This window comes from Vigna angularis, chromosome 1, assembly GCF_016808095.1.
Source record: "Vigna angularis cultivar LongXiaoDou No.4 chromosome 1, ASM1680809v1, whole genome shotgun sequence".
NCBI lineage: Eukaryota > Viridiplantae > Streptophyta > Magnoliopsida > Fabales > Fabaceae > Vigna > Vigna angularis.
In genome coordinates, this window is record NC_068970.1 from 35,706,981 (window position 1) to 35,734,597 (window position 27,617).

General features: G+C 38.5%; 1 protein-coding gene across 1 annotated transcript; it reads left to right on the top strand.

Moving 5' to 3' along the window:
• On the top strand, positions 1 to 27,552 carry LOC108345242 (alpha-amylase 3, chloroplastic). Its single transcript, XM_017583832.2, has 13 exons — positions 1 to 445; positions 873 to 1,003; positions 1,160 to 1,214; positions 1,307 to 1,429; positions 1,580 to 1,700; positions 2,428 to 2,783; positions 3,479 to 4,170; positions 4,467 to 4,656; positions 11,692 to 11,798; positions 24,975 to 25,224; positions 25,621 to 25,743; positions 26,021 to 26,188; positions 26,999 to 27,552. Exons 1-13 carry the CDS (start codon positions 143 to 145, stop codon positions 27,155 to 27,157), a joined length of 2,778 nt encoding a protein of 925 aa, XP_017439321.1. The 5' UTR covers positions 1 to 142; the 3' UTR covers positions 27,158 to 27,552.
• Positions 27,553 to 27,617: the final 65 nt, after the last annotated feature.

Below are 27,617 nucleotides of genomic sequence, written 5' to 3' on the forward strand. Positions count from 1 at the left end.
ATTCTTAAATTCGAAAAAACATTTCTGTCCACACCTCCAATTTGGTGCAATCCAACAAACACAGACAAAGTTGCTTAATTCATCACCTTCTGCTACCTCTTCTTCTTCATTCCCATTTCCTTGCAAAAGGAACCACCCTACCATGAGCATCTCCACCACCCTTTCCTTTGACCCTCTCTTCAGCTTCAATCATTGTGTCAACAGAGAAAGAGAACCCTCCATTCACAGTTCCAAGCCAAAGCTATTCTCTCGTACTTCCTCCTCCACTCTCACCCTCTTCAACTCCAGCAGCAATAACTGTACCTATAACTTCGCCTCTTGGAAACCCCACAAGTTCCACACTCCAAAGTTTGAGGCTTTTGCTACAAACACTGATACCCTCGAGTCCCTTCAGTCTTTTGATGTCTTGTTCGACCAGACGTTCCCCATCAACCGAACTGAGCTGGTCTCTCTTTTGTCCTCTCACTTTTTTTGGAGTGGTGTTTTATTTGTAGAGAGAGTTTGTCGAATACCCAGAAGAGAAATTGTGAATTTTTTCTGAGGAAATTAGTGGAGAAGTTGAATGGTGTTAGAGTTTTGTTTGGTACCATTTATTGTTCCGCCAGGAAAAGTTTGGATCAGCTCGATTTTTGTTGATATGTTAATTTTTTGGGATTGTCAGAGATTTTTTCCCCTTGTTTTCTGAGCAATCAAACAGAATGGTAATACTGTAAAAGTATCAAATAGTTTCCTACTTGTATTTGCAAGGAAAAAAAGGAGAATCACCAGTACTTAAAAGGCCTTTTCCTTTTTCGTTTGTCATTTAATAGACGTGGTGTGGTGTTTGGCATGTATGGGATTTTTGTGTTGATTGATTATAACGGAATTTGCAGGTGGAGGGAAAGATCTATGTAAGATTGGATCATGGGAAGGATTTGGGAAATTGGGAGCTTACAGTGGGTTGCAATCTAACAGGGAAATGGATTCTTCATTGGGGAGTTTCTCATGTGGATGATGTTGGAAGGTACGGCATGTCAAATAAGGTGTTTGAATTAGCTTTCATTTTTATTTTGAGACATGGGGTGATTGTGCTTTGTATTTTGCATCATGGTAAGAGCTAAGTCTTAATGCTAATGACTCGGTGAAGATATATGACTATGGTGTAACCTTAATTCTGCAGTGAATGGGATCAACCTCCTCGGGATATGATACCACCTGGATCTGTTCCTATTAAGGTAGACCGTGGCTTCATGTCCCCTTATGATCTCTCATATGGTCCTTGTTTATTATTGCCATGCAGAAACTGAGTGTGATGCAAAAATTTCAGGACTATGCAATAGAAACACCCATGCTGAAATCATTGTCGTCTGCGGAAGGAGATGCTTTACATGAAGTCAAGATCGATATTAAACCCAACACTGATATTTCAGCGATTAATTTTGTTCTCAAGGTTTGTATTTTTACTGCTAGCAGTTGGAGATGTTAGTTCTTAATGTTGAATACGTGGTTGACCTAAAGAACCTTTTTATAGAACTACCTTAGTTACTTTCTGTACTAATTCTTTCTTTTCAATTTTGGTGCTCTTGTTAATGCATTGCAGGATGAGGAAACTGGTGCATGGTATCAACACAAAGGAAGAGATTTCAAGGTTCCTCTGGTTAATTACCTTAAGGAGGATGCTAATATAATTGGACCCAAAAAAGGTTTTAGTTTGTGGCCAGGTATTTTGATATAGTATATATTGTGTTATTTTCTTTTATTTTTTCTCTCTTCTGAAATTGGTACTAGTTCATTGCTTTTAAAATGTGTTATATAAATCATAATTCTATGATACATTATTGCCCATGGTTCCAATTGGTTCCTATTTGTGTAATGTTGCCTTCAACTTCTAGAAATGAGGAAATTTTTCTTAAGGTGGTTATATATAATGAACAATAGAGTGTACAGCCATTAAAAATGTTGCACCAAAGAAAATAGAAAATCTTTTCCATTTGCTATGTTTTTCAATTTTGCATTCCACATTAATGTAGGGGAAAATAAGAATATATATATGTATGTATGTATATATATGTATGTATATATATGTATGTATGTATATATGTATGTATGTATATATGTATGTATGTATATATGTATGTATGTATATATGTATGTATGTATATATGTATGTATGTATGTATGCATATATATATATATATATATTTTGTCTGAAGAATGAAACTTGGTTAGATCCTAAAGGCACGTTGCATCTAATATTTGTGAGGACAAAATTGGCAATAATGAGGCAGTTATCTACTTAATGTTGAAATGATCATAATTTGAGCTTATAATGTGTTGGGGATGCTCTTGTTCTTTCATTTTAATTTTTTAATCCTTTTAGCAGTGTCTTCACACAATTATTTTGGCAAGTTTGAACTGAGATACATTTCATGCCTTTTTCTCTCCTAGGGGCCTTGGGGCAGATATCTAATATTCTCCTCAAGTCAGATGCAACGCATGACAAAGTTCAAGATGGCAACACTGGATCCCGAACTACACAAGTAGAAAATAGTGAACTAGAAGGTTTCTATATAGAGCTGCCTATTACCAAGGAAATTATCGTCAATAACTCTATCAATGTCTCCATTAGGAAATGTGCTGAAACAGCTAAGAATAATTTATATTTAGAAACAGATATACCCGGAGATATTCTCCTTCATTGGGGGGTTTGTAGGGATGATTTGAGGTGGTGGGAAATTCCACCTGCCCCTCATCCACCAGAGACAATAGCATTTAAGGACAGAGCATTAAGAACTAAATTACAGGTATAGTTCTGGCTAGTTGTCTTTTTTTTTTTTTTTTTTTTTTTTTTTTTTTTTTTTAAATGCTTTTGTACTTGTTTAGGTTATGAAATATATTTCCAAACTATTGCTCCTATGGTGATGCTATTCCATTTTTTTTTTCACATATTCAAGGAAGATGTTTCTGTACTAAAGTAATTTGATAGGATTTTAAGCCCAATTTTCCCATCATTTTAACAAATTAGTAAATAAATCTCATAATGGTGATCTATTCTTAATGGACAACCAAAATTAAGACTGTATGTCGTGTCAATATCTCAAGGATTAATATTGTATTCTTGTCCTACATGTAGTTATGTTGGATGTTTTCATAAGTCAAATCTATGCTCTTTTCTTTAAGTTGTCTTAACTCATAAGTAATTGTCTGACTATTTAATCCACTTAATCTTCAAAGTTTTGTTTCTAAATAATTTTTGCAACCCAGTGCATTTTACCCTCAATCCCATTCTCGTATTTTACTGAAGTTCTTCTAAATACTGATGCAAGGTTATATGTGATAATCCTTTTATTCTAAAGTTTTATTTTAGTTATTCCCTTTCCCCCTTTTTTCTTCTTTCTCTTAGAAAACTTGGAAATTTGGTTTATGCCCGTCAGAATGCGGTATTGTAGGTCCATGCCATTCTGTGTCTTTTGATATATTTACTTCTCATCTTCTGCAGTCAAGAGACAATGGAGTGGGAAGTTCATTGCAGCACTCTTTGGGAGAAGAATTTTCTGGATTTCTTTTTGTTTTAAAGCTAAATGACGGTACTTGGATAAATGACATGGGAGATGACTTTTATATCCCTCTCCCAAGATCTAGTAGCTTAACTATTGGCAAGAGGGATGACCAATTTGAGGGTGTGCAGAGGGAAGTGACGGAAGTCACTGAAGAGTCAGGTCAAGAGGAATCTGCATCTACATTTACCGATGAAATAATCAATGAAATAAGGCATTTGGTGACAGATATTTCCTCTGAGAAGAACCGAAAGACAAAATCCAAAGAAGCACAAGAATCCATTCTTCAAGAAATTGAAAAGCTAGCTGCTGAGGCCTACAGCATCTTCAGAAGTTCAGTTCCAACTTTCTCAGAGGAAACTATTGTGGAATCTGAGGCTGCTGTCGAATCCAAGACACTAATATTTCCTGAATTGCCTCCACAAATATCCTCCGGAACAGGCACAGGGTATGAAATACTATGCCAAGGGTTTAATTGGGAATCTCATAAATCTGGAAGATGGTACATGGAGCTTAAAGAGAAAGCTGCAGAACTGGCATCATTTGGCATTACTGTGATATGGTTACCACCCCCCACAGAATCTGTTTCTCCTGAAGGATATATGCCAAAGGATTTATATAATTTAAATTCTAGGTACTAGAATAAAATCCTTTTAAAGGGCTAATCGTTTCATAGTTTTAGACGGCTGTTATCTTTAAATATTTATGCAGAGAGCCCACTGTTAAGCATGTTGTTTACCCTCAAAAGCATATGCTGTATGCTGCACCTTCAAATATTATACTTACTGCTTGACTCAAGTAGAAGGAAACATTCTATGCTCTGATTTATGCATTGCATGAAAAGAAAAAAGACTGTGTCAGGATGTAAAATAAGTGTGATATCTGAGAAAAGGAACTTTGACATGAAAAGTTATGTTTTTAATATTTCAGATATGGAACTATTGATCAACTGAAGGATGTTGTAAAATGTTTTCATGAAGTTGGAATCAAAGTGCTTGGAGATGTTGTTTTAAATCACCGCTGTGCTCACTATAAGAATCCGAATGGTATTTGGAACTTATTTGGAGGTCGTCTCAACTGGGATGATCGTGCAATTGTAGCTGATGATCCACATTTTCAGGTTTACGAGGATTTTGGATATTTATTTATTTTTTCTTTACTCTTTACTCAATATTGGATATCATCCTAAAAGAATTGGATAGATCTTATCTATTTTTGACATTTTTCTATATTCTCAGAACATAGCTAGTTTCTTTTGTGGGTTGTAGATAAATGTCTTTCAGTCATACTTTCTCCCCAAACTATAGGGTAGTTAAATTTCTGAGTTGCATGTTCAGATTTCATCTCCTGTTCTGTTGTGTGATGATCAGAGTGCAGTCTCCATTGCTCACAATCTAATTTTGCACAAGCATACTAAGCATTTGGAGATTGATTTTTATTTTGTTAGAGATAAAGTCATGGCCAAACAACTAAAGATTTGTCATATTCCTGCTCTTGATCAATGGGCAGATGTTTTAACTAAACCCCTTTCCTCCACTCGGTTAGCTTTACTACTTGCCAAACTCAATGTCAAGAGTTTCTCTGTTGATAACTCTTCACCTTGAGTTTGAGGGGGGCTGTTAAATAGTTGATTTGTATCTAATAGTTAGGGGTTAACTATACTATGGTCAAGGGTCAACTATAGTCAATAGTTGACCATATTAGACAGCTATACACTACATCTTGTAGTATAAATACATACATGTACAGAACTTAATCTGTTCAGTTTCAATAAAATCAGTCTTGTTAAACATGTCTCTACTCTCTCTCTCTCTCACACACACACATACATGTACAGAACTTAATCTGTTCAGTTTCAATAAAATCTCACTCTCACTGAGATTAACAGAGAACAATTAATAATTGATATCAAAACTCATAACATGCTTTCAGGAAGGAAGATGTATTGTGTGCTTTGTTTACCATTTCCCATGGTGCTGTACATTTGAAAATGATTGATTTTCATTTTCTTTTTCTAATTATGATAGGTTTCTGATTAAGAAACCTATTCAAGAACCTCTAAAACACCTCTCAGGACAGTAAGAAAACAAGAATGGAACCAGAACTGGATATTATTCACAAAAGAATTATCTGTACACTTACAGAAGCAAGGGCTTAACCCCTTTCAACAGGCTTAATCCTGTTAACAAACAAACTACCAAAAGTGCTTACCTACTAAGCACTCCACTATTTATACAATCGTTATTCCCGCCCTTCCTAACTGTAATAAGCAGTTAGGTTGCTTAACTGTGTATTTCTATTCCTTCTCTCATAAACTCTCCAACTCTTCTCATTCCTAACATTGCCCTCTGCCTGAAGCTCAACCTTGTCCCCAAGGTTGAAATCGGGATACTGTTCCTTGATAGCAACTTCATCTTCCCACGTTGCCCCATCTTGTCCTCCTTCCTGCCATTCAATTAACAACTGTGGCACTTCCTCTTCCCCTCTCTGCGTGACTCTCCTCCCCAGAACTCTGACCGGCCAAAAAGAGGGTCCATCGGCCTGCAAGTCTGGAGGCAACTCCTTCTCCACTCTCTGCTCCCCTATTGCCTTCTTTAACTGTGAAACATGAAAGACAGGGTGTATGCATGCTGTCTCAGGTAACTGAAGCTTATAGGCCACTGCTCCCACTCTCTGAATCACCTGAAACGGTCCAAAATATCTGGCTGCTAACTTCGGGTGAAGTTTGGTTGGCATGGACGATTGTCTATGGGGTCTTATCTTCAAGTAAACCCAATCTCCCACTTCAACATTTGTAGGTCTCCTCCCCTTGTTGGCTTGTTTTACCATTAACTCTTATGCCTTCTCCAAGTGGAACTTCATCTGCTTTAAGGCCTCATCTCGGGTTTGCAACTCTTGACTCACTGCTTCTACCAGTGACTCTCCCGGTATAAATCGTTGCAAGGATGGAGGTGGCCGTTCATAGACCATTTCAAACGGGGTGCACCGGATTGCTCCCTGATAGCTGGTTTATACCAATACTCAGCCCAAGGTAAGACTGTCATCCATCCTTTCGGTTGTTTTGAACAAAAGCACCGAAGATATCCCTCCAAAACACGGTTTAGAACCTCTGTTTGCCCGTCTGTCTCTGGGTGATATGCGGTACTCATTTTCAACTGTGTACCCTGCCCTTTAAATAGCTCCTGCCAAAAAATGCTTAGGAAGAGGGGGTCTCGATCACTCACGATTGATTTCGGAATGCAATTCAGCCTAACAATTTCCTTGATGAATAACTCTGCTACCATTCTGGCTGAATAAGGATGCTTGAGTGGTAGAAAATGACCGTATTTACTCAAGCGATCTACTACCACGGGTATAGCATCATATCCCTGTGATTTTGGAAGCCTTACCATAAAATCCATGCTCAACTCTTCCCAAATGGCATTCGGAATTGGCAATGGTTGCTGCAGTCCCTGAGGAGAAGAAGATAGGTAAGTGTGCTGCTGACACACCAAGCACCCAGAGACATACTCGGTTACCCTTTTTTCTTCATATCAATCCTCGACCAGGAGCAATGGCTAATTCTGATCCACCTCCCCGATCACCGTCTGCAGACCATCCTACTCCATCTAATACCGTAGAACAACCTGCAATCTTTAACAAATTTCTCAAATGGTACGAGAATCGTCAGCACTCTAGTTCCACTACATCTGCATCTGTTGCACGTACAGGTACACCTTTTGTTGGTCTGACTCACTCTCACTCCCTCGGACCTTGGGTCCTTGACTCAGGAGCCACCGATCATATCACTGGTAACAAGTCCTTGTTTTCTTCCTTGTCATGTCCGAATAATTTACCCTCGGTAACAATGGCTGATGGGTCTAGAGTTTCATCTCATGGTGTTGGTACTGTTAGTATTTTTCCATCCATATCCATTGATCATGTACTTTATGTCCCTGGGTCTCCCTTCAACTTATTGTCCATTAGTCGTCTAACTGGTACTCTTAATTGTGTTATTTCATTTACTAAAGATTCTGTTTGGTTGTAGGACCGGAGTTCGAAACACATGATTGGCATAGGATGTGAGTCTCATGGGCTTTATCATCTCCGCCCTTCTCCACATGTTGGCGTAATCATGGAGTTACCATCCCTTCTTCATGCTCAGTTAGGTCATCCTAGTCTTGCCAAACTACAACAACTTGTCCCGAGGTTGTCAAAATTATCAAGTTTGTCGTGTAAGTCTTGTCAGTTAGGGAAGCATACTCGTAGTTCCTTTCCTCGTAGTGTCTCACAACGGGTGTCGTCCCCTTTTTCATTAGTTCATTCTGACATTTGGGGACCTAGTCGTGTTAAGTCTACTTTAGGTTTTCAGTATTTTGTTACCTTTATTGATGACTATTCCAGATGTACTTGGTTGTTTTTAATGAAGAATCGTTCTGAGTTGTTTTCTATTTCCCAATCTTTTTTCAATGAAATAAAAACACAGTTTGGGGTTTCTATTCGAAATTTACGCAATGATAATGGCTGTGAATACCTTTCTCAACAGTTTAAACATTTTATGGCTTCTCATGGCATTCTTCTCCAAACCTCATGTGCTTATACCCCCTCAACAAAATGGGGTGGCTGAGCGCAAGAATAGACACCTTATTGAAACAACTCGTACCCTTCTAATTCATGGTCAAGTACCTTCACATTTTTGGGGTGATGCAGTTCTCACGACATGTTATCTTATCAACCGCATGCCATCTTCCGTCCTAGATCACAAAATCCCTCATTCTATCTTATTTCCTCAAGACCCTCTACATCCATTACCTCTTAGAGTTTTTGGGTCTACATGTTTTGTTCATGATTTTAGTCCTGGTCTTGATAAGTTATCTCCTAGGTCTCACAAACGTGTCTTCTTAGGATTTCCACGGTCACAAAAGGGCTATAAGTGTTTTTCCCTTTCCCTCAATCGTCATTTTATCTTTGCCGATGTCACTTTTGATGAATCTTCTTTTTATTTTTCACATCTATCTTCTAGTTTGTACCTCTACTGCTACTGTTGATATTCCTATTATCTGTGATCCTCCTGGTGATGCTCCACCCATTTTGTCTCCTCCTTCTTTAGACTCTCATTCACCACAGGATCGTCCTTCACCACCACCCCTTCAGGTTTATAGTCGCTGCAATTGTCTCCCTCATGACTCACTTCCAGTGCCGCCTCCTGTGTCTCCTCCGGCTCTAGCAAATGAGTCTGACCTGCCTATTGCCCTCTGTAAAGGTATACGCTCTACCCGTAACCCTTCCCCCCATTATACTATTCTTAGTTACCACAGATTATCTCCATCTTTTTACACTTGTCTCTCATCCATTTCTTCTGTGTCAATTCCCAAGTCTGTAGGTGATGCCTTAACTAATCCTGGCTGGCGTCAAGCTATGCTGGATGAATTAAGGGCTTTACAATAAAGTGGAACTTGGGAGCTTGTCCAATTACCATCTGGAAAGTCTGTTGTTGGTTGTAGGTGGGTGTATGCTATCAAGGTTGGCCCTGATGGCACAATTGATCGTCTGAAAGCTCGACTGGTTGCCAAAGGCTACACACATATTTATGGTTTGGATTATGGTGATACTTTTTCTCCAGTGGCAAAAATGACCTCTGTTCGCCTATTCATTGCCATGGCCGCTCTTCGACAATGGCCTCTTTACCAACTTGATGTCAAAAATGCTTTCCTTAATGGTGATTTGCATGAAGAAATTTATATGGAGCAACCGCCTGGCTTTGTTGCTCAGGGGGAGTCATCTGGATTGGTATGTCGTCTTCGCAAATCCTTATATGGCCTAAAACAGTCTCCTCAGGCCTGGTTTGGTAAATTCAGCTGTGTTGTTCAACAATTTGGTATGTATCGCAGTGAAGCGGATCATTCAGTGTTCTATCGCCACTCAAGTGCTGGATGTATCTACTTAATAGTGTATGTCGATGACATTGTTCTCACAGGAAGCGACTATCTTGGCATCTCTCAGATGAAACAACATCTTTGTTATCATTTTCAAACCAAAGATCTTGGCAAACTGCGGTACTTTTTGGGTATTGAAGTAGCACAATCCAATGCTGGTATTGTCATATCTCAGAGGAAGTATGCGTTAGACATCTTGGAGGAAACAGGGTTAATGAACTGTAAATCTGTTGAGACACCTATGGACCCTAACATCAAACTCCTACCAAATCAAGGGGAGCCTTTCTCAGATCCTAACGGTACAGAAGATTAGTTGGTAAATTAAACTATCTTACTGTTACGCGTCCTGACATTTCTTTCGCAGTTAGTGTGGTGAGTCAATTTCTAAACTCTCCATGTGAAGACCATTGGGATGCAGTTGTTCACATATTGAAGTATATTAAAGGATCACGTGGAAAAGGTTTGCTATATGGTCCTAACAACGATACAAAAATCGTTTGCTATTCAGATGCTGATTGGGCTGGTTCCCCTTCTAATAGGAGGTCTACTTCTGGATATTGTGTCTCTATTGGTGGCAACCTGATATCTTGGAAAAGTAAGAAGCAAAGTGTTGTGGCAAGGTCCAGTGCAGAAGCAGAATATAGAGCTATGGCATCAGCTACTTGTGAGTTTGTGTGGCTTAAACAATTGCTTAGTGAATTGAAATTTGGAGATGTCACTCACATGACACTTATATGTGATAATCAAGCTGCTCTCCATATTAGCTCTAACCCTATCTTCCATGAGAGAACCAAGCACATTGAAGTTGATTGTCATTTCATTCGAGAAAAAATCATATCTGGAAATATCAAGATTGAGTTCGTTAACTCAAGCAACCAGTTGGCAGACATATTCACTAAGTCCTTACGAGGACCTAGAATTGATTATCTTTGTAACAAGCTTGGAACATATGATTTATATGCTCCAGCTTGAGGGGGAGTGTTAGATGTTAAGATGTGTGTTTCTGTTATTTGGGCTCAGCCTATTCTGTATTAAGGGCATTGGCCCATATCCTACAATATAAATAAACTACCCTATGTGTATGCAAAATACACAAGAGATATTTTCTCCCAATCTTCTCTATTTCTCACAAAACCTATTCAAGAACCTCTAAAACACCTTTAAGGACAGTAAGAAAACAAGAATGGAACCAGAACTGGATATTATTCACAAAAGAATTATCTGTACACTTACAGAAACAAGGGCTTAACCCCCTTCAACAGGCTTAATCCTGTTAACAAACAAACTCCCAAAAGGGCTTACCTACTAAGCACTCCACTATTTATACAACCGTTATTCCCGCCCTTCCTAACTGTAATAAGCAGTTAGGTTGCTTAACTATGTATTTCTCTTCCTTCTCTCATAAACTCTCCAACTCTTCTCACTCCTAACAAAGTATGTAAGCATTCATTATATTGTTCATTCGAAATTACTCTGATTATCTCATAATTATTTGTTGTTGTTTGCATATTTCATTAATTGGTAACAAAATAACTTTATATTCATAAGCCTAGATTAGAAGAATTATCAATCATTTGTAGAGTGAATGATCTTGCTAAAATAAATGGTTTGTTTTATTTACATTTATGAAATTGCTACGACATTAACACCAATTAATTTTTCGAGAGGAGACACTTTGGGAATAGCTTATTTCATATTTGTGTTCTTACAAATACGAAACTCCAGTAATTTCTATATTGTTATTAGTTTTGATGTTTCTGTCTGCAGCCACTGAAATTGTCTTTTATGTAAAGTCATGAAACTGGTACTTCTGGTGTAGTGAAAGTTCACTTTGCAAGAAACCATGGAATGGATTATTACAATTTAGTAACCTAGATTTTGGAGAATTGGTTATGATGGTATTACTTTTTCTTTCCTCTACCCTATGATTTGAGTTGAAACATTCAGGATCCTTTTTGTACCTTGCATAAATAGAATCGTTTGTTTTTTAGGAGTTAATTGATAAGTTTAAGGACTAAACTATATGAAGCAAATGATCATGTGCATCACGTGAATCTAATCTTCACGCATGCCACATTTTTTATTTGGAAACCCGTTTAATATTTCAAGTATTTCATGATAAACAATGTTGGACAACAGTGACGTATTTAAAAGTTCCCTTTGTTGTCAGTATGTAGTACAATGAAGCATTTAGCTTTCTGGGCGAATCTGATGTGTATTATAATCTTTCTGCCATGCAGGGGAGGGGCAACAAGAGTAGTGGAGACAATTTTCATGCTGCTCCAAACATTGATCACTCGCAGGAATTTGTGAGAAAGGATCTTAAAGAATGGTTACTGTGGTTGAGGTTTGCATTCTAGATCCTAATTTTCAATGCCTTTTGCATGTAATGTCCACAAAATGTTTAGTCAGATGAGAATATAGCCAGCCAGTTTGTTACTTGATACATTCTTAGTTAAATTTCTGAAATAGCAATGCTGGAGATCTAACCTTCTTTAGACTTTTTATAATCTTTCCTCTTGGAAGCTGCACCAGAATGTCTTAATCAACTAGCTTGACCAATATGCTCTGTTGCTTGAGTGTCCATGATGGCACTTGAGCAACATTAAGTGGTGCATGCAATGATGACGCACCACTTAGGTGTTGTTTGAGCAGCAGTCCACCACTATAGTAATATTAATCTACAAACACAAATTTCACTAACATTATTTTCAAAATTTGTTATAACAATTATACTGTGTAACAAATTTTTAAAATACCAACTAAACTTCAATTAAGGTTTATGTCGTATGGTTATTTTTATACTCATACTTGAAAATTCTTACAATTATACACATGCTTATAATGTCACTTTTCAGCTTACATCCCATTTTAATCACCATAAAATCCACACATCTAAACAATATTTTTAGAGTGTAATAAGCGGTTACAGATTTCTAGGGAAGTAAGCGTTGCATAATCTGGGAATTAGGATGATCGATTCCTAATTATTAGGTGTTTTAATTATAATTGATTATGTATTATGCTATAAATACATAATGTGTGGTTTGCATTAGACACACAATACACTGAGACATTATACAATTCTATATGGTATCAGTAGTTTAGGGTTTCGATCTTGGTTTATTTTTTTTTCTCTTTGTTTTTTTGGGTGAACAGTAACTGCAGCCATTATGTGCCCCTTTTCTCTGTCACCGAGTGTCCTTTTCCTCCGGTGACCACTGCGATTGAGATCCTCTTCCTTTGGTGACCACTACGCTTCATTCACCGGTTCGATCCACCGTTGCACGCACCAACATGCGCCACCTATTTTTGGCGCATACGTCTCACCCAATTGACCGAGCTTCTCCTTTGTTGGCCGAGCTTCTCCCTAGCAAATTGAGCTTCTCCTCTGCTGGCTGAGCTTCTCCTCGGCTGACCGAGCTTTTCCTCTACTGGCCGAGCTTCTCACCGACAAATTGAGCTTCTCCTTTGTTGGCTGAGCTTCTCCCTGGAAGACCGCGCTTCTCCTCTGTTGGTTAAGCTTCTCATCGGCAGATCGAGCTTCTACCCAACTAACCAGGCCTTCTGCATCCTCCCTTATACCCCAACCCCCTTTTTAGCCCATTTCAGGTACTTTTCCCATGGCTTTTGAAAGCTAACACTCAAGTACCTCCTCTGCCGTTAGTTTTACCACTGTTCTATTGATTCCATGTGAACAACTGACTAGGACAAGCAACTATAGCTCTTGGGTATCTCTTTCTAGCTATGGCTACTATTCATCATTGGCCTCTTCATCAACTAGATATTAAAAATGCATTCTTACATGGTGAATAACAAATTTTATATGGATCAACCCCTTGGCTTTCTTTCTCCCGGCGATTCTCGTCTTATTTGTAAGCTTCAACAGTCTCTCTATGGTTTGAAGAAATCTGCCCGGGCTTGGTTTGGTCGTTTCAGTTCTGTCTTGACACATCTTGGCATGACTAGGTGTGAGGTTGATCATTTTGTCTTCTCTTTTCTTTCCTTATATGGCAAGTGCATTTACCTTGTTGTTTATGTTGATGATATTGTCATCATGAGTATTGATGAGGCTGGGATTCGACAACTCAAAGAGCACCTTTAACAACAATTTCATACTAAAGATCTCGGTCCTCTAAAATATTTCTTAGGAATTGAAGTTGCTCAATTTGCTTTTGGAATTGTCATTACTCAATGTAAGCATGTCCTACACATTCTTACTGAAACTGCCATGGTTGACTGTCGTCCTTGTGATACTCTTATGGATCTTGATATCAAGCTTCTTCCGTGTCATGGGGAGACATTGAAAGATCTGAAAAGATATCGTCGCCTGGTAGGTAGACTCAACTATCTCACTATCACCAGACTTGACATTACTTTTTGCGGTTAGTATGGTAAGTCATTTCTAAATGCTCCTTGTGATAGCCATTGGGATGCTGTGACATGTATCCTTTGATACATAAAAAATGCTCTAGGACGAGGATGATTGTATGAAGACAAAGGCAATACTAAGATCACTTGTTACTTTGATGTGGATTGGGCAGGATCACAATCAGATAGAACATCCACTTTTGAGAACTGTGTTCTTATCGGAGGAAATCTTATCTCACGGAGAAGCAAGGAGCAAAATATAGTTGCTAGGTCTAGTGCAAAATTAGAATATCGTGCTATGGCAACAACCACTTGTGAGTGTTGAAATGTAATGTTTCTTTATTATTATTATTTATGTATGGGAACCCAACTGTTAGGTTAGGGTTTTGGGAGGTGCATGACCTTTTGTATTTTGCACCTTTGTACTCTATAAATACAGTAGTAAATTGTAACAATCTATTAAGGAAAAATACACTGTTTTACTTAATTCAAGTTCTTCAACTTGGTATTAAGAGTGAGACCTTTCATCTTCATTGTCTGTCATCAGCACTTTCACTTTTGCCGTTCGCTATCGCCGTCCGCCGTTGCATCTTCTTTGGCGAAGTCAAGGTTATGTACGTCTCAAGAAGTGTGACTCATCCCTGGTGGTTGTCGCCTCAAGAACCTCCACACGCGCTGTCATGCACTGTTGTTTTCTGGCTAGCTTCAGGCGTGTGTTTGTCATATGTCGCCTTTCTGGTGTCACAATCACACCATGCCGCTACCTTTTGTCTTGCTTAAGCCTCCTGAACATATTGCTGTCCATGTCCTTCTGTTTCGTTGGCCGTAACTTACACTTAGGGTTTTCCCTCAAGATAGGATTTTCCTTTCATGTTTTCTTTTTCGGAATGGCTTCTCCTATTGGAATGACTTCCTTTCTATCTATTACTCCTACTATTACCACTGCAAAGCTCAACTAGAAAAATACTTATCTTGGTCCACTTACGTGGTTTAGGCAACTACTACAACTAAAAATAGGAGACATCCATGAAACAAAGCTTATTTGTAACAATCAAGCTGCATTTCACATCACATCAAACCCGGTTTTCCATGAAAGAACTAAACACATTGAAATTGATTGTCACTTTGTTAGAGAAAAGGTGCTCTTTGGAGAAATTAGTATTGATTTTGTCAACTCTAGCAATCAGCTGGCTGACATGTTTTATGTTCATCAAGTCCCTTAGAGGCCCTCAGATCATTTATAACAAACTTGGTACATATGACATATATGCTCTAGCTTCTGGAGGAGTGTTAGAATGTAATAATCTATTACAGATTTCTAGGGAATTATGCGTTACATAATCCGAGAAAGAAATTAGGACGATTGATTTCTAATTATTAGGTGTTTTTATTATAATTTATTATGTGTTATGTTATAAATATTGTTAAAATGTATTATGTTTATGTTGTTGTTTGATGTTGTTTGTGTGTGTACCCAACTTGAGAAGTGGGTTATATTGTGTAATTGTGTTCTGTCATGGTATTCTATATATATATATATATAGAATACCATAACCTTGTAACTTACACTTTTCATATATGAATAAAATGTCTTAGTGTTTTAACATGGTATCAAGAGCCAGACCCAGTGTGCCACTGCTGTCGCCGCCAGTTTCCGCCGCCGCCGATGCTATCACCGTCGCCGCCGCCGCCGTCCGCCGCCGTCCGCCGCCGCCGTTTGTCAGGCAAAGTTGAGGGTTAGGTTCGCCTAGTGAAGCGCGACCCAACCCTGGTGGCCGCTTCCTCAGAAACCTCCACACGCTCCTCCACGCGCAGCTTCTCTCCGATCTACGCCGGCCACCGTCCGGCCACCGTCACGGTTTTGACCGGTGACCAGCGGATCTGGACCGTCTTCTCGAGCGACGGCCAACATCGTCGGAGTCAAGAGCAGACTCCTCTTCACGCGCCGCCACGCGCCACCTATCTCCAGCAAGTTCCCGGCGCGTGGTCCTCACGCGCCGCCTGTTTCCGGCGACTCTCCGGCGCGTGTTCCTCACGCGCAGCCTTCTCTGTGCTGGGTCGACACTGTGCCATTGCAGACAGTTTTTCGTAGCTTCCTCAGCGTGTTTTGGCCCCTTGCTTCGCTGGTTTGGTAGTTGTTGTTTGCACCTAGGGTTTTCTCTCTTAAATTTCACATTGGAGAGCTTCATTTCTTAGTATGGTTGAAGAGGGATTCTGATTTCCCATAGTCATAAGACCTTGTTTCTTTTTGGATCCTACTCACAAATCTAGAATGACATCGTCTACTAAAACTAATTTCTCCTTATCTGCCACTTCAAGGAACGGAGCTAATGGAGGATGCCATAGTAGTCGAAGTGGGTATGTGCAATGTTCAAATGAAGAGTATCAAGAATTTTTGAGATACAAGTTTGAGAAATCCACTGGCCATTGTCAGTTTCCTTTAGTGCCAAGTATGTCAAGTGCACGTATCTCACAATCTGCGGAATGTCAAGATTCATGGATTCTTGATTCAGGTGCCTCAAATCATTTGTCTGGTAACACTCGTTTGTTTTCCTCCATTACCTCTCAAAAAGTTCCTCAGTTAGTTACTATTGCCAATGGATCCAAATTGACATCTCAAGGAATCGGCAAAGTGTCTTTATCTCCCTCACTGAACTTAAATTCTGTTTTGTATATTCCTCATTGTCCTTATAACTTAATGTCCGTGAGTCAATTGACACGTTCATTAAATTGTTCTATAACATTTACTGCTACTTCCTTTGTCATACAGGAACATGGTACGGGTCGTCGAATTGGAGAAGGATATGAGTCAGGAGGATTGTATTTCCTAAAACCTACCTCTCTTGTTTCTTACATTTCAACTTCATCTCCTAAAATTTTACATGATCGTTTGGGTCACCCAAATTTGTCTAAGCTGAAGTTGATGGTTCCAAGTCTTAAACACATTCCTGTCTTAGATTGTGAGTCTTGTCAGTTAGGAAAACATGTTAGATCTTCTTATCCAAAGAAATCTGAGACACGATGTAAGTCTATTTTTTCTACCATTCACTCTGATATTTGGGGACCGAGTCGGGTTACTTCCTTTGGTTTTAACTATTTTGTAACCTTCATTGATGAATTTTCTCGATGTACGTGGGTTTATCTTATGAAAGAGAGATCTGAACTTTTAGCCATTTTTATGTCCTTTGTTAATGAAATTCAAAATCAATTTGGAAAGACAATTAAAATTCTCAGAAGTGATAATGCTAAGGAATATTTTTCTACTGCATTTTCTTCATTTTTATCTTCCAAAGGAATTTTACATCAGTCAACATGTCCTCACACTCCACAACAAAATGGCATAGCTGAGAGAAAGAATAGACATCTTATTGAAACAACACGTTCTCTGATGTTAAATACTAATGTTCCTGTTCATCATTGGGGGGATGCAATCCTCACTGCCTGTTTTCAAATCAATAGGATGCCGTCTTCCTCTCTTGAGAATAAAGTTCCTTATTCTGTTATTTTTCCAAATGACGCCCTATATCATATTCCCCCACGTGTATTTGGGTGTACATGTTTTGTCCATAATGTTTCTCCTGGTCTTGATAAACTTTCTCCCAAGTCTATTAAATGTGTCTTTTTGGGATATTCTCGCATTCAGAAATGATATAGATGTTATTCTCCCTCCACAAGAAGGTATTATATGTCTTCTGATGTCACCTTTTTTGAGGATACACCCTTCTTCTTGTCTTCCAAGGAGTATCCTTCATCTGTTGAAGAGATGCTTCCTATACCATTATGTGATCCCTTGGTCATTCCCGCTTCTCCATCTTCAGCTCAAACTCAGAATGCACAAGATATTGTTGAACCACCTTCCTCCGTGCCTGAAGATCCTCGAGACTCAGCTCCTTCTCCATCAGATTCTCAGACCATGGATCCTTCATCCTCTTCGTCCTCTCTTGACTCAAATCAAGCTTGGCCTATTGCTCTTCGAAAAGGTATTCGATCTACTCGAAATCCTTATCCTGTTTATAATTTTTTAAGTTACCATCGTCTGTCTCCTACATATTTCTCCTTTGTTTTCTCCCTTTCTAACATCAAAGTTCCTAATAATGTTCGTGAGGCACTTGATCACCCTGGATGGCGACAAGCCATGATTGATGAAATGCAGGCACTTGACAAAAGTGGCACTTGGGACCTTGTACCTCTTCCTCCTGATAAGAAACCCGTGGGATGCAGATGGGTATATGCTATTAAAGTTGGTCCTACTGGTGCCATTGATCGTCTTAAAGCTCGTCTAGTCGCAAAGGGATATACTCAGGTTTATGGTCTCGACTATTGTGATACTTTTTCTCCGGTGGCCAAAATCAGTAGTGTTCGTCTATTTCTTGCCATGGCTGCCATTAGACAATGGCCACTTCACCAGTTGGATATTAAAAATGCCTTTCTTCATGGTGATCTGGAAGAGGAGATATACATGGAGCAACCTCCTGGATTTAGTTGTGTTGCTCAGGGGGAGTCTAAGTTAGTTTGTAAATTACGTCGTTCACTCTACGGTTTGAAACAATCACCTCGAGCTTGGTTTGGTAAATTTAGCCATGTTGTGCAACAATTCGGATTAAAACGATGTGAAGCAGATCATTCAGTGTTTTATGGGCATTCTACTCCTGATAAATGTGTTTATCTAATGGTTTATGTTGATGATATTGTAATCACAGGAAATGATGTTGCAAGAATTGCTCAATTAAAGGATCATTTGTTCAACCACTTTCAAACTAAAGACTTAGGTCGGTTGAAATATTTCCTTGGTATTGAAGTGGCACAATCAAAAGAAGGAGTCATCATTTCACAAAGAAAATATGCCCTGGATATTTTGGAGGAAACAGGTCTGACAGATTGCAAGCCCATTGATAGTCCTATGGACTCAAATAAAAAGTTAATGAAAGACCATGGTGAACCTTTCTCAGATCCAGAAAGATACAGAAGGTTGGTTGGAAAACTGATATATCTCACCATAACAAGACCTGATCTTTCTTATCCAGTGGGAGTTGTGAGCCAATTTATGCAAAATCCTCATATTGATCATTGGAATGCCGTGGTCCGCATCCTTAGATATGTAAAAGGGAATCCAGGTCATGGACTATTGTATGAGAACAAGGGAAGTACTGAGTTAGAAGGATATTGTGATGCAGATTGGGCTGGTTGTCCGAATGATCGAAGATCTACTACAGGATATTGTGTACTCCTTGGAGGGAACCTTGTATCATGGAAAAGCAAGAAACAAAGTGTTGTTGCTCGATCTAGTGCAGAAGCTGAATACCGATCTATGGCCATAGCTACATGTGAACTTATATGGATCAAACAACTCCTTCAAGAATTAAAATTCTGTGAAAACAAGCCTATGAAGTTGTATTGTGATAACCAAGCAGCTCTTCACATTGCCTCCAATCCAGTGTTCCATGAGAGAACAAAACATATAGAAATTGATTGTCATTTCATCAGAGAGAAGTTATTGTCCAAGGATCTCATTACAGAATTTGTCAATTCTAATGAACAATTTGCAGATATTTTTACTAAGTCTTTAAGAGGGCCTAGGATTCAGTTTATATGTTCCAAGCTTGGTGCATATGATTTATATGCTCCAGCTTGAGGGGGAGTGTTAAAATGTATTATGTTTATGTTGTTGTTTGATGTTGTTTGTGTGTGTACCCAACTTGAGAAGTGGGTTATATTGTGTAATTGTGTTCTGTCATGGTATTCTATATATATATATATATAGAATACCATAACCTTGTAACTTACACTTTTCATATATGAATAAAATGTCTTAGTGTTTTAACAAATATATAGTGTGTGGTCTGCATTAGACACATAATACATTCAAAACTTATACAATTCAATAAATATCATACTAAATAGATGCTATTTACCTGAAGATAATGTGCTTACTAAGGAAACTTTTTCTTATGCCTCTTGGAAACCTGGCTGTACTTCCATAAACATAAGTCCCTACAATGACAGCATCTTCCTTTAATCAAACCACTATGACCTTTCCTTTCCAAACCCAAGAAAAGAAGAAAATGTATTGAACCAATGATAGGAAATAATAACTTACCTAGATCAATATTATGATTAGTCTATCTTTGTCCACCAGCTGCCATTTCTTCGGTCATATAATTTGTTTAGAAAACAGATTATTTCAAACTTCAAAATTCTAGAGTTTAGATGGGATTTTAAAGCGGTAGAGTTTCTAACGAAATAAAGAATGAATATTGATAACTCATTTATAAACCTTTATTCTATATCTATTTTAAAATTTATCTCTAAAGAAAACTTAGATCTTACAGCTCAAGTTAATGGTGAAAGTATGTTATGCCTTTTTTATTATTAATAATAAATATTATGCAAAGATTTTCAATTTTGGATATTTTTTACACCATTTACATGTGCATACTATAGATTATAGATTATTTATCTAGTATCTATAATCTTCAATATAATGGCCATCCTGCCAACCACTAAAGCGGTTTTCAGGTAGGCCTCTATGTACCACAACTTAGGTTGGGATTGATAACCAGGCCTTTTTATCTTGCGATCCAAACACTCAGTTGATTCTTTCCTTTCTTCCTACGTTCATAATTATTTGCCTTTTGTAATTATGAAATAGTAGAGAACATTAGGAGAAATCTCCCTTATGTGTTTAGCATACACATGGGGTAGTTTATTTATGTAAGATAAGGGTTAAACCCTAAATACAGAATGAGCTGAGCTCAATTAACATAAACACACAACTTAACATCTAACACTCCCCCTCAAGCTAGAGCATATAAATCATATGTTCCAAGCTTGTTACAAAGATAGTCAATTCTAGGTCCTCGTAAGGACTTGGTGAATATGTCTGCCAACTGGTTGCTTGAGTTAACGAACTCAGTCTTGATATCTCCAGATATGATTTTTTCTCTAATAAAATGACAATCAACTTCAATGTGCTTGGTTCTCTCATGGAAGACAGGGTTAGAGCTAATATGAAGAGCAGCTTGATTATCACATATAAGTGTCATGTGAGTGACATCTCCAAATTTCAATTCACTAAGTAATTGTTTAAGCCACACAAGCTCGCAAGTAGCAGATGCCATAGCTTTATATTCTGCTTCTGCTTCTGCGCTGGACCTTGCCACAACACTTTGCTTCTTACTTTTCCAAGATATCAGGTTGCCACCAATAGAGACACAATATCCAGAAGTAGACCTCCTATCAGAAGGAGAACCAGCCCAATCAGCATCTGAATAGCAAACGATTTTTGTATCGTTGTTAGGACCATATAGCAAACCTTTTCCAGGTGATCCTTTAATATACTTCAGTATGCGAACAACTGCATCCCAATGGTCTTCACATGGGGAGTTTAGAAATTGACTCACCACACTAACTGCAAAGGAAATGCCAGGACGTGTAACAGTAAGATAGTTTAATTTACCAACTAATCTTCTGTACCGTTCAGGATCTGAGAAAGGCTCCCCTGATTTGGTAGGAGTTTGATGTTAGGGTCCATAGGTGTCTCAACAGATTTACAGTTCATTAACCTTGTTTCCTCCAAGATGTCTAACGCATACTTCCTCTGAGATATGACAATACCAGCATTGGATTGTGCTACTTCAATACCCAAAAAGTACCGGAGTTTGCCAAGATCTTTGGTTTGAAAATGATAACAAAGGTGTTGTTTCATCTGAGAGATGCCAAGATAGTCGCTTCCTGTGAGAACAATATCATCGACATACACTATTAAGTAGATACATCCAGCAATTGAGTGGCGATAGAACACTGAATGATCCGCTTCACTGCGAGACATACCAAATTGTTGAACAACACAGCTGAATTTACCAAACCATGCCCGAGGAGACTGTTTTAGGCCATATAAGGATTTGCGAAGACGACATACCAATCCAGATGACTCCCCCTGAGCAACAAAGCCAGGCGGTTGCTCCATATAAATTTCTTCACGCAAATCACCATTAAGGAAAGCATTTTTGACATCAAGTTGGTAAATAGACCATTGTCGAATAGCGGCCATGGCAATGAATAGGCGAACAGAGGTCATTTTTGCCACTGGAGAAAAAGTATCACCATAATCCAAACCAAAAATCTGTGTGTAGCCTTTGGCAACCAGTCGAGCTTTCAAACGATCAATTGTGCCATCAGGGCCAACCTTGATAGCATACACCCACCTGCAACCAACAACAGACTTTCCAGATGGTAATTGGACAAGCTCTCAAGTTCCACTTTTCTGTAAAACACTTAATTCATCCAGCATAGCTTGACGCCAGCCAGGATGAGTTAAGGCATCACCCACAGACTTGGGAATTGACACAGAAGAAATAGATGAGAGACAAGTGTAAAAAAAAGATGGAGATAATTTGTGGTAACTAAGAACAATATAATGGGGGAAGGGTTACGGGTAGAGCGTATACCTTTACGGAGGGCAATAGGCAGGTCAGACTCATTTGTTGGAGCCGGAGGAGACACAGGAGGCGGCACTGGAAGTGAGTCATGAGGGAGACAATTGCGGTGACTATAAACCTGAAGGGGTTATGGTGAAGGACGATCCTATGGTGAATGAGAGTCTAAAGAAAGAGGAGACAAAATGGGTGGAGCATCACCAGGAGGATCACAGATAATAGGAATATCAACAGTAGCAGGTAGCGGTACAGAACTAGAAGATAGATGTGAAAAGTAAAAAGAAGATAGATGTGAAAAGTAAAAAGAAGATTTATCAAAAGTGACATCAGCAGAGATAAAATGAGGATTGAGGGAAGGGGAAAAACACTTATAGCCCTTTTGTGACCGTGGAAATCCTAAGAAGACACATTTTTGAGACCTAGGAGATAACTTATCAAGACCAGGACTAAAATCATGAACAAAACATGTAGACCCAAAAACTCTAAGAGGTAATGGATGCAGAGGGTCTTGAGGAAATAAGATAGAATGAGGGATTTTGTTATCTAGGACGAAATATGGCATGCGGTTGATAAGATAACATGCCGTGAGAACTGCATCACCCCAAAAACGTGAGGGTACTTGACCATGAATTAGAAGTATACGAGTTGTTTCAATAAGGTGTCTATTCTTGCGCTCAGCCACCCTATTTTGTTGAGGGGTATAAGCACATGAGGTTTGGTGAAGAATGCCATGAGAAGCCATAAAATGTTTAAACGGTTGAGAAAGGTATTCACGGCCATTATCACTGCGTAAAGTGCGAATAGAAATCCCAAACTGAGTTTTTATTTCATTGAAAAATGATTGGAAAATAGAAAACAACTCAGAACAATTCTTCATGAGAAACAACCAAGTACATCTGGAATAGTCATCAATAAAGGTAACAAAATACTGAAATCCTAAAGTGGACTTAACACGACTAGGTACCCAAATATTGGAATGAACCAATGAAAAGGGGGATGACGCTCTTTGTGAAACATTACGAGGAAAGGAACTGCGAGTATGTTTACCTAACTGACAAGACTCACACGACAAACTTGATAATTTCGACAAACTCGGAACAAGTTGTTGCAGTTTGGCAAGACTGGGATGACCTAACTGAGCATGAAGAAGGGATGGTGACTCCATGATTACGCCAACATGTGGAGAAGGGCGGAGATGATATAGGCCATGATACTCACATCCTGTGCCAATCATGTGTTTCGAACTCTGGTCCTGCAACCAAACAGAATCTTTGGTAAATGAAATAACACAATTAAGGGAACGCGGTAAACGACTTACGGACAATAAGTTAAAAGGAGACCCAGGGACATAAAGTACATTATCAATAGATATGGACGAAAAAATATGAACAGTACCAATACCATGAGATGAGACTCTAGACCCATCAGCCATTTTTACCGAGGGTAAATCATTTGGACATGACAAGGAAGAAAACAAGGACTTGTTACCAGTGATATGATCGGTGGCGCCTGAGTCAAGGACCCAAGATCCGAGAGAGTGAGTCAGACCAACAAAAGGAGTACCTGTGCGTATAACAGAAGCAGATGTAGTGGAACTAGAGTGCTGACGGTCCTCATACCATCTGAGAAATTCTTGAAAGAATGCAGGGTTGTTTATGGTATTTGATGAAGTAGAATAGTCTGCAAACGGTGATCGGGGAGGTGGATCAGAATTAGCCATTGCTATAGGTCGAGGAGGACATCCATGAAGCGCATAACATCTATCAATTTTGTGGCCTAGCTTGCCACAGTGGTCACATTTTGGACGTCCTTTACCTGGCTGACAAGACCGACTCCGATCATCACGTTGGGCAGCTATGGAGAGGGAGAAACCCTAAAAATCCAAAGTGCTCCGATTGACGCAACGACAACAAATCCAGAAAGAGGACAAGGAGGCGATCACGACGGTCCTGGTCGGCGGCGGATCTCGCCGGTGACGCGCCGGCACGAACGGCGGGAAGCGGCGGATATGGTGACTGTTGCAGGGGCGCGTGGAGGCGCGTGGATGGTCTGTTCGCCGCGATCTTTGCACCACGGTGGCCGCCCGGTCGAGAAGATCCGGATGGTATGGTCGTCGGTCGATTATGGAACTCTGGCGGCGGCGACGGCGGCGATGGGTACCGGAGACTGTGGAACTGGCTGGAACAAAACCTAAGCTCTAGATACCATATGAAATAGTAGAGAAGATTAGGAGAAATCTCCCTTATGTGTTTAGCATACACACGGGGTAGTTTATTTATAATGTAAGATAAGGGTTAAACCCTAAATACAGAATGGGCTGAGCTCAGTTAACATAAACACACAACTTAACATCTAACAGTAATATTGTTCTATTTAAGAGTATTTAAAGTATAATAGATGATCTCATAGAGTGACATGCGTATTTCATGATTTGATATCTAATTTAATTGGACATAGGAGTCTAGTATATGAATATAAATAAGGGTAAGTAATTTGTGTTTTTTGATCCTTCTAGTAAATGTTAGAGAATGTGATTCATTGTTTGTTTTATTTTCTCTCTCTCTACCTTAATCCCTATTCCCTATAATTTCAAGAAATACTGTTTTTCTACGATGCTTTGTTAATGACTTCTTTACCTCCACCCTCCCTCATCTTTCTTTGCTTTGAAGTATTACAATAATTGTAGTTTTTTTTCTTCTAATACTGTTACTTTTCAGGAGAGAAATCGGGTATGATGGGTGGAGGCTTGACTTTGTCAGAGGATTTTGGGGTGGTTATGTAAAGGACTACCTGGAAGCAAGTGAGCCATACTTTGCTGTAGGAGAGTATTGGGATTCTCTTAGTTATACATATGGTGAAATGGATCATAATCAAGATGCACATAGGCAAAGGATCGTTGACTGGATCAATGCTACTGGTGGTACTGCTGGCGCATTTGATGTTACAACCAAAGGAATTCTTCACTCTGTAAGCACTCAAGTTGATTGTTTCAACTTTCAGCTTCATTTATTTTAAATATCTCATGTGTAAGATTTTCTGAATCTACCGGACATAGCTCTTGGAGGACTTGAAAATTTTACCAAGTGATTTATCTGTTTTGAAATATTACTAGTTTCTGTCTTGTTGGAATTTGTTTGCAATCTTTTTTTTTTCGTTAAGGCAGTAAACTACTATGTTTCTTTGACTTCTTTTTTGTTTTAAATTATTGCTTCTAGTGAACGAATCTCATTGCTAATAAGCTGCTTGTTGCCATAGGAGAGATTTAATAGATGTTCATACGGGAGAGAATTATGTTGTGACTTGACTATAATGTATTGTATGGTAAATATGAATAATTAGCATACTTTTCTCTTGCACATATAGGCTTTGGAAAGATGTGAATACTGGCGCTTGTCAGATCAGAAGGGGAAGCCCCCTGGTGTTCTTGGATGGTGGCCATCTCGTGCTGTTACTTTTATAGAAAATCATGATACTGGTTCTACCCAGGTTTGAGCTTCCCCTTTCAAAAATATTCTGATACTCTTAGAAATTCTTTCAAGGCTAATTTTTGATAGAAATAATTCATTATCTTTGACCGCACCTATTATTATGAATGACTTCATTAGTAAGATTGGACGTTTCAAATTAGGCATTTCACTCTGAATCTTTTCGAATATATATACTATCATAAAGTTTCTTTCATATTATGGTTATACTTAATACTTATTTGTTATGCTAAAATATAAACTATCGTAAATTTTCTTTCATATTTTCTTGTATGAAGGGTCATTGGAGATTTCCCAGTGGAAAAGAAATGCAAGGATATGCTTACACTCTTACTCACCCAGGAACTCCATCAGTATTCTATGACCATCTTTTTTCTCAATATAAAACTGAAATATCAACACTTCTCTCTATCAGAAAGCGGAACAAGATCCACTGCAGGAGTACAGTGAGTATCAGAACATTCTATTATGTGCTGCATACAATTGTTTAAATGGATAATTTCTGGGGTGGATGACGAGGAACTTCTTCCTTGCCATAACAAAGTCATAGAAACTGAAAATCTATCACTGCATTATGTACTGACAGCCACTGCACTGAAATTAACGCATCAGAAAATGTGGCAAAGTAATACGTAATTCATAATTCTTTCAACCGGAAAAGGAAAATACAGAATGACAATAATCTCTATGGTGTTAGTTGTTGTTTCAAAACCTTAATTTCAAAATAACTCTCTAGCACTTACCCATCTATCCCTTCTTTAATTCATTGCTTTGCTCCTAACTTTTCCCTCATGCTGGCCACTTTAGGTAGTTTATTGCAGCCCAGATCCTCATTTCACACCTCTTTCTCACAGCATCCTCACTATCTGAAGTTTCTAAACTTCCTAATTTACAGTGATGGAGTTATATCACAAAACATGTTTTGGTTATCAACTTATGCTAGCAGAATGAACTAATTACTCATAGTAATATAGATGACAATTGCAATAACGTTGGACAAGTAAATGAAAATATCTGCTTGCAACATTCCTTGAGAATGCATCTGAGCTTTCGCTGCAACAATGTCTTTACTACTGAGATTTAAAACTTGAAAAGCGTGACATTTACTTTTCTTGGTGTTTGATACGGGAACCCACAAGCATCCTTACATATTATATCTTAATAAAAAGTTTGAATATTTTCTTTAGATAACGTAGAAACGTTGACATTATTTTGGAACACTAACCTTTGCAGCTTTGATAATTCTTATGTTTAAGGTTAAAATTTGCAAGGCAGAAAGGGATGTTTATGCAGCTTTGATAGATGAAAAAGTTGCTATGAAGATTGGACCTGGTCAATTTGAACCACCCAGTGGATCCCAAAAATGGTCCTCAGCTTTGGAGGGAAGGGACTATAAGATTTGGGAGGCATCGTAATATCACTCTTTTTATCTTTCAAGTGTATGTTCCTTTGGAAAATCATCATCACCACTTTGTACATGTTTCTTAGGTGGCAAGTATAAAGACAGAAGAATAGATGATGGTGTGACAAGCCATAATTGCTGTATAGAAGCAATATTATAGAAAAGATTGCAGAGGGTTCATTTCAGTCCACTGCTGACTCTTCTGGAATCAGAAAGCCTTAATATTATACATTACTTTGTTTATACACAATGTACAATATTTAGATATTTACTATTGACAATAATGTATGCAACTGCCATATGTGGTACATAATTCTTTGAGCAGCTTCCTGAATCAAGATGGCAATGTATTGGACAAAAAGGAAAGGGAATGTTTATATGAATGAATAAGTTGATAATTTCATGATAGCTTATCGATTTATTTATTTAATTTCAAAATTCTTGGATTAGAGAATATCTACTCAAAATGAAAA

Bases quoted from the DNA above. Each gene is read 5' to 3' on its own strand.
- LOC108345242 (XM_017583832.2), top strand. From the start codon at position 143: ATGAGCATCTCCACCACCCTTTCCTTTGACCCTCTCTTCAGCTTCAAT. The intron at 1,215-1,306 runs GTAGACCGTGGC...CAAAAATTTCAG, and splicing joins CTGGATCTGTTCCTATTAAG to GACTATGCAATAGAAACACC. The intron at 1,701-2,427 runs GTATTTTGATAT...TTTCTCTCCTAG, and splicing joins AGGTTTTAGTTTGTGGCCAG to GGGCCTTGGGGCAGATATCT.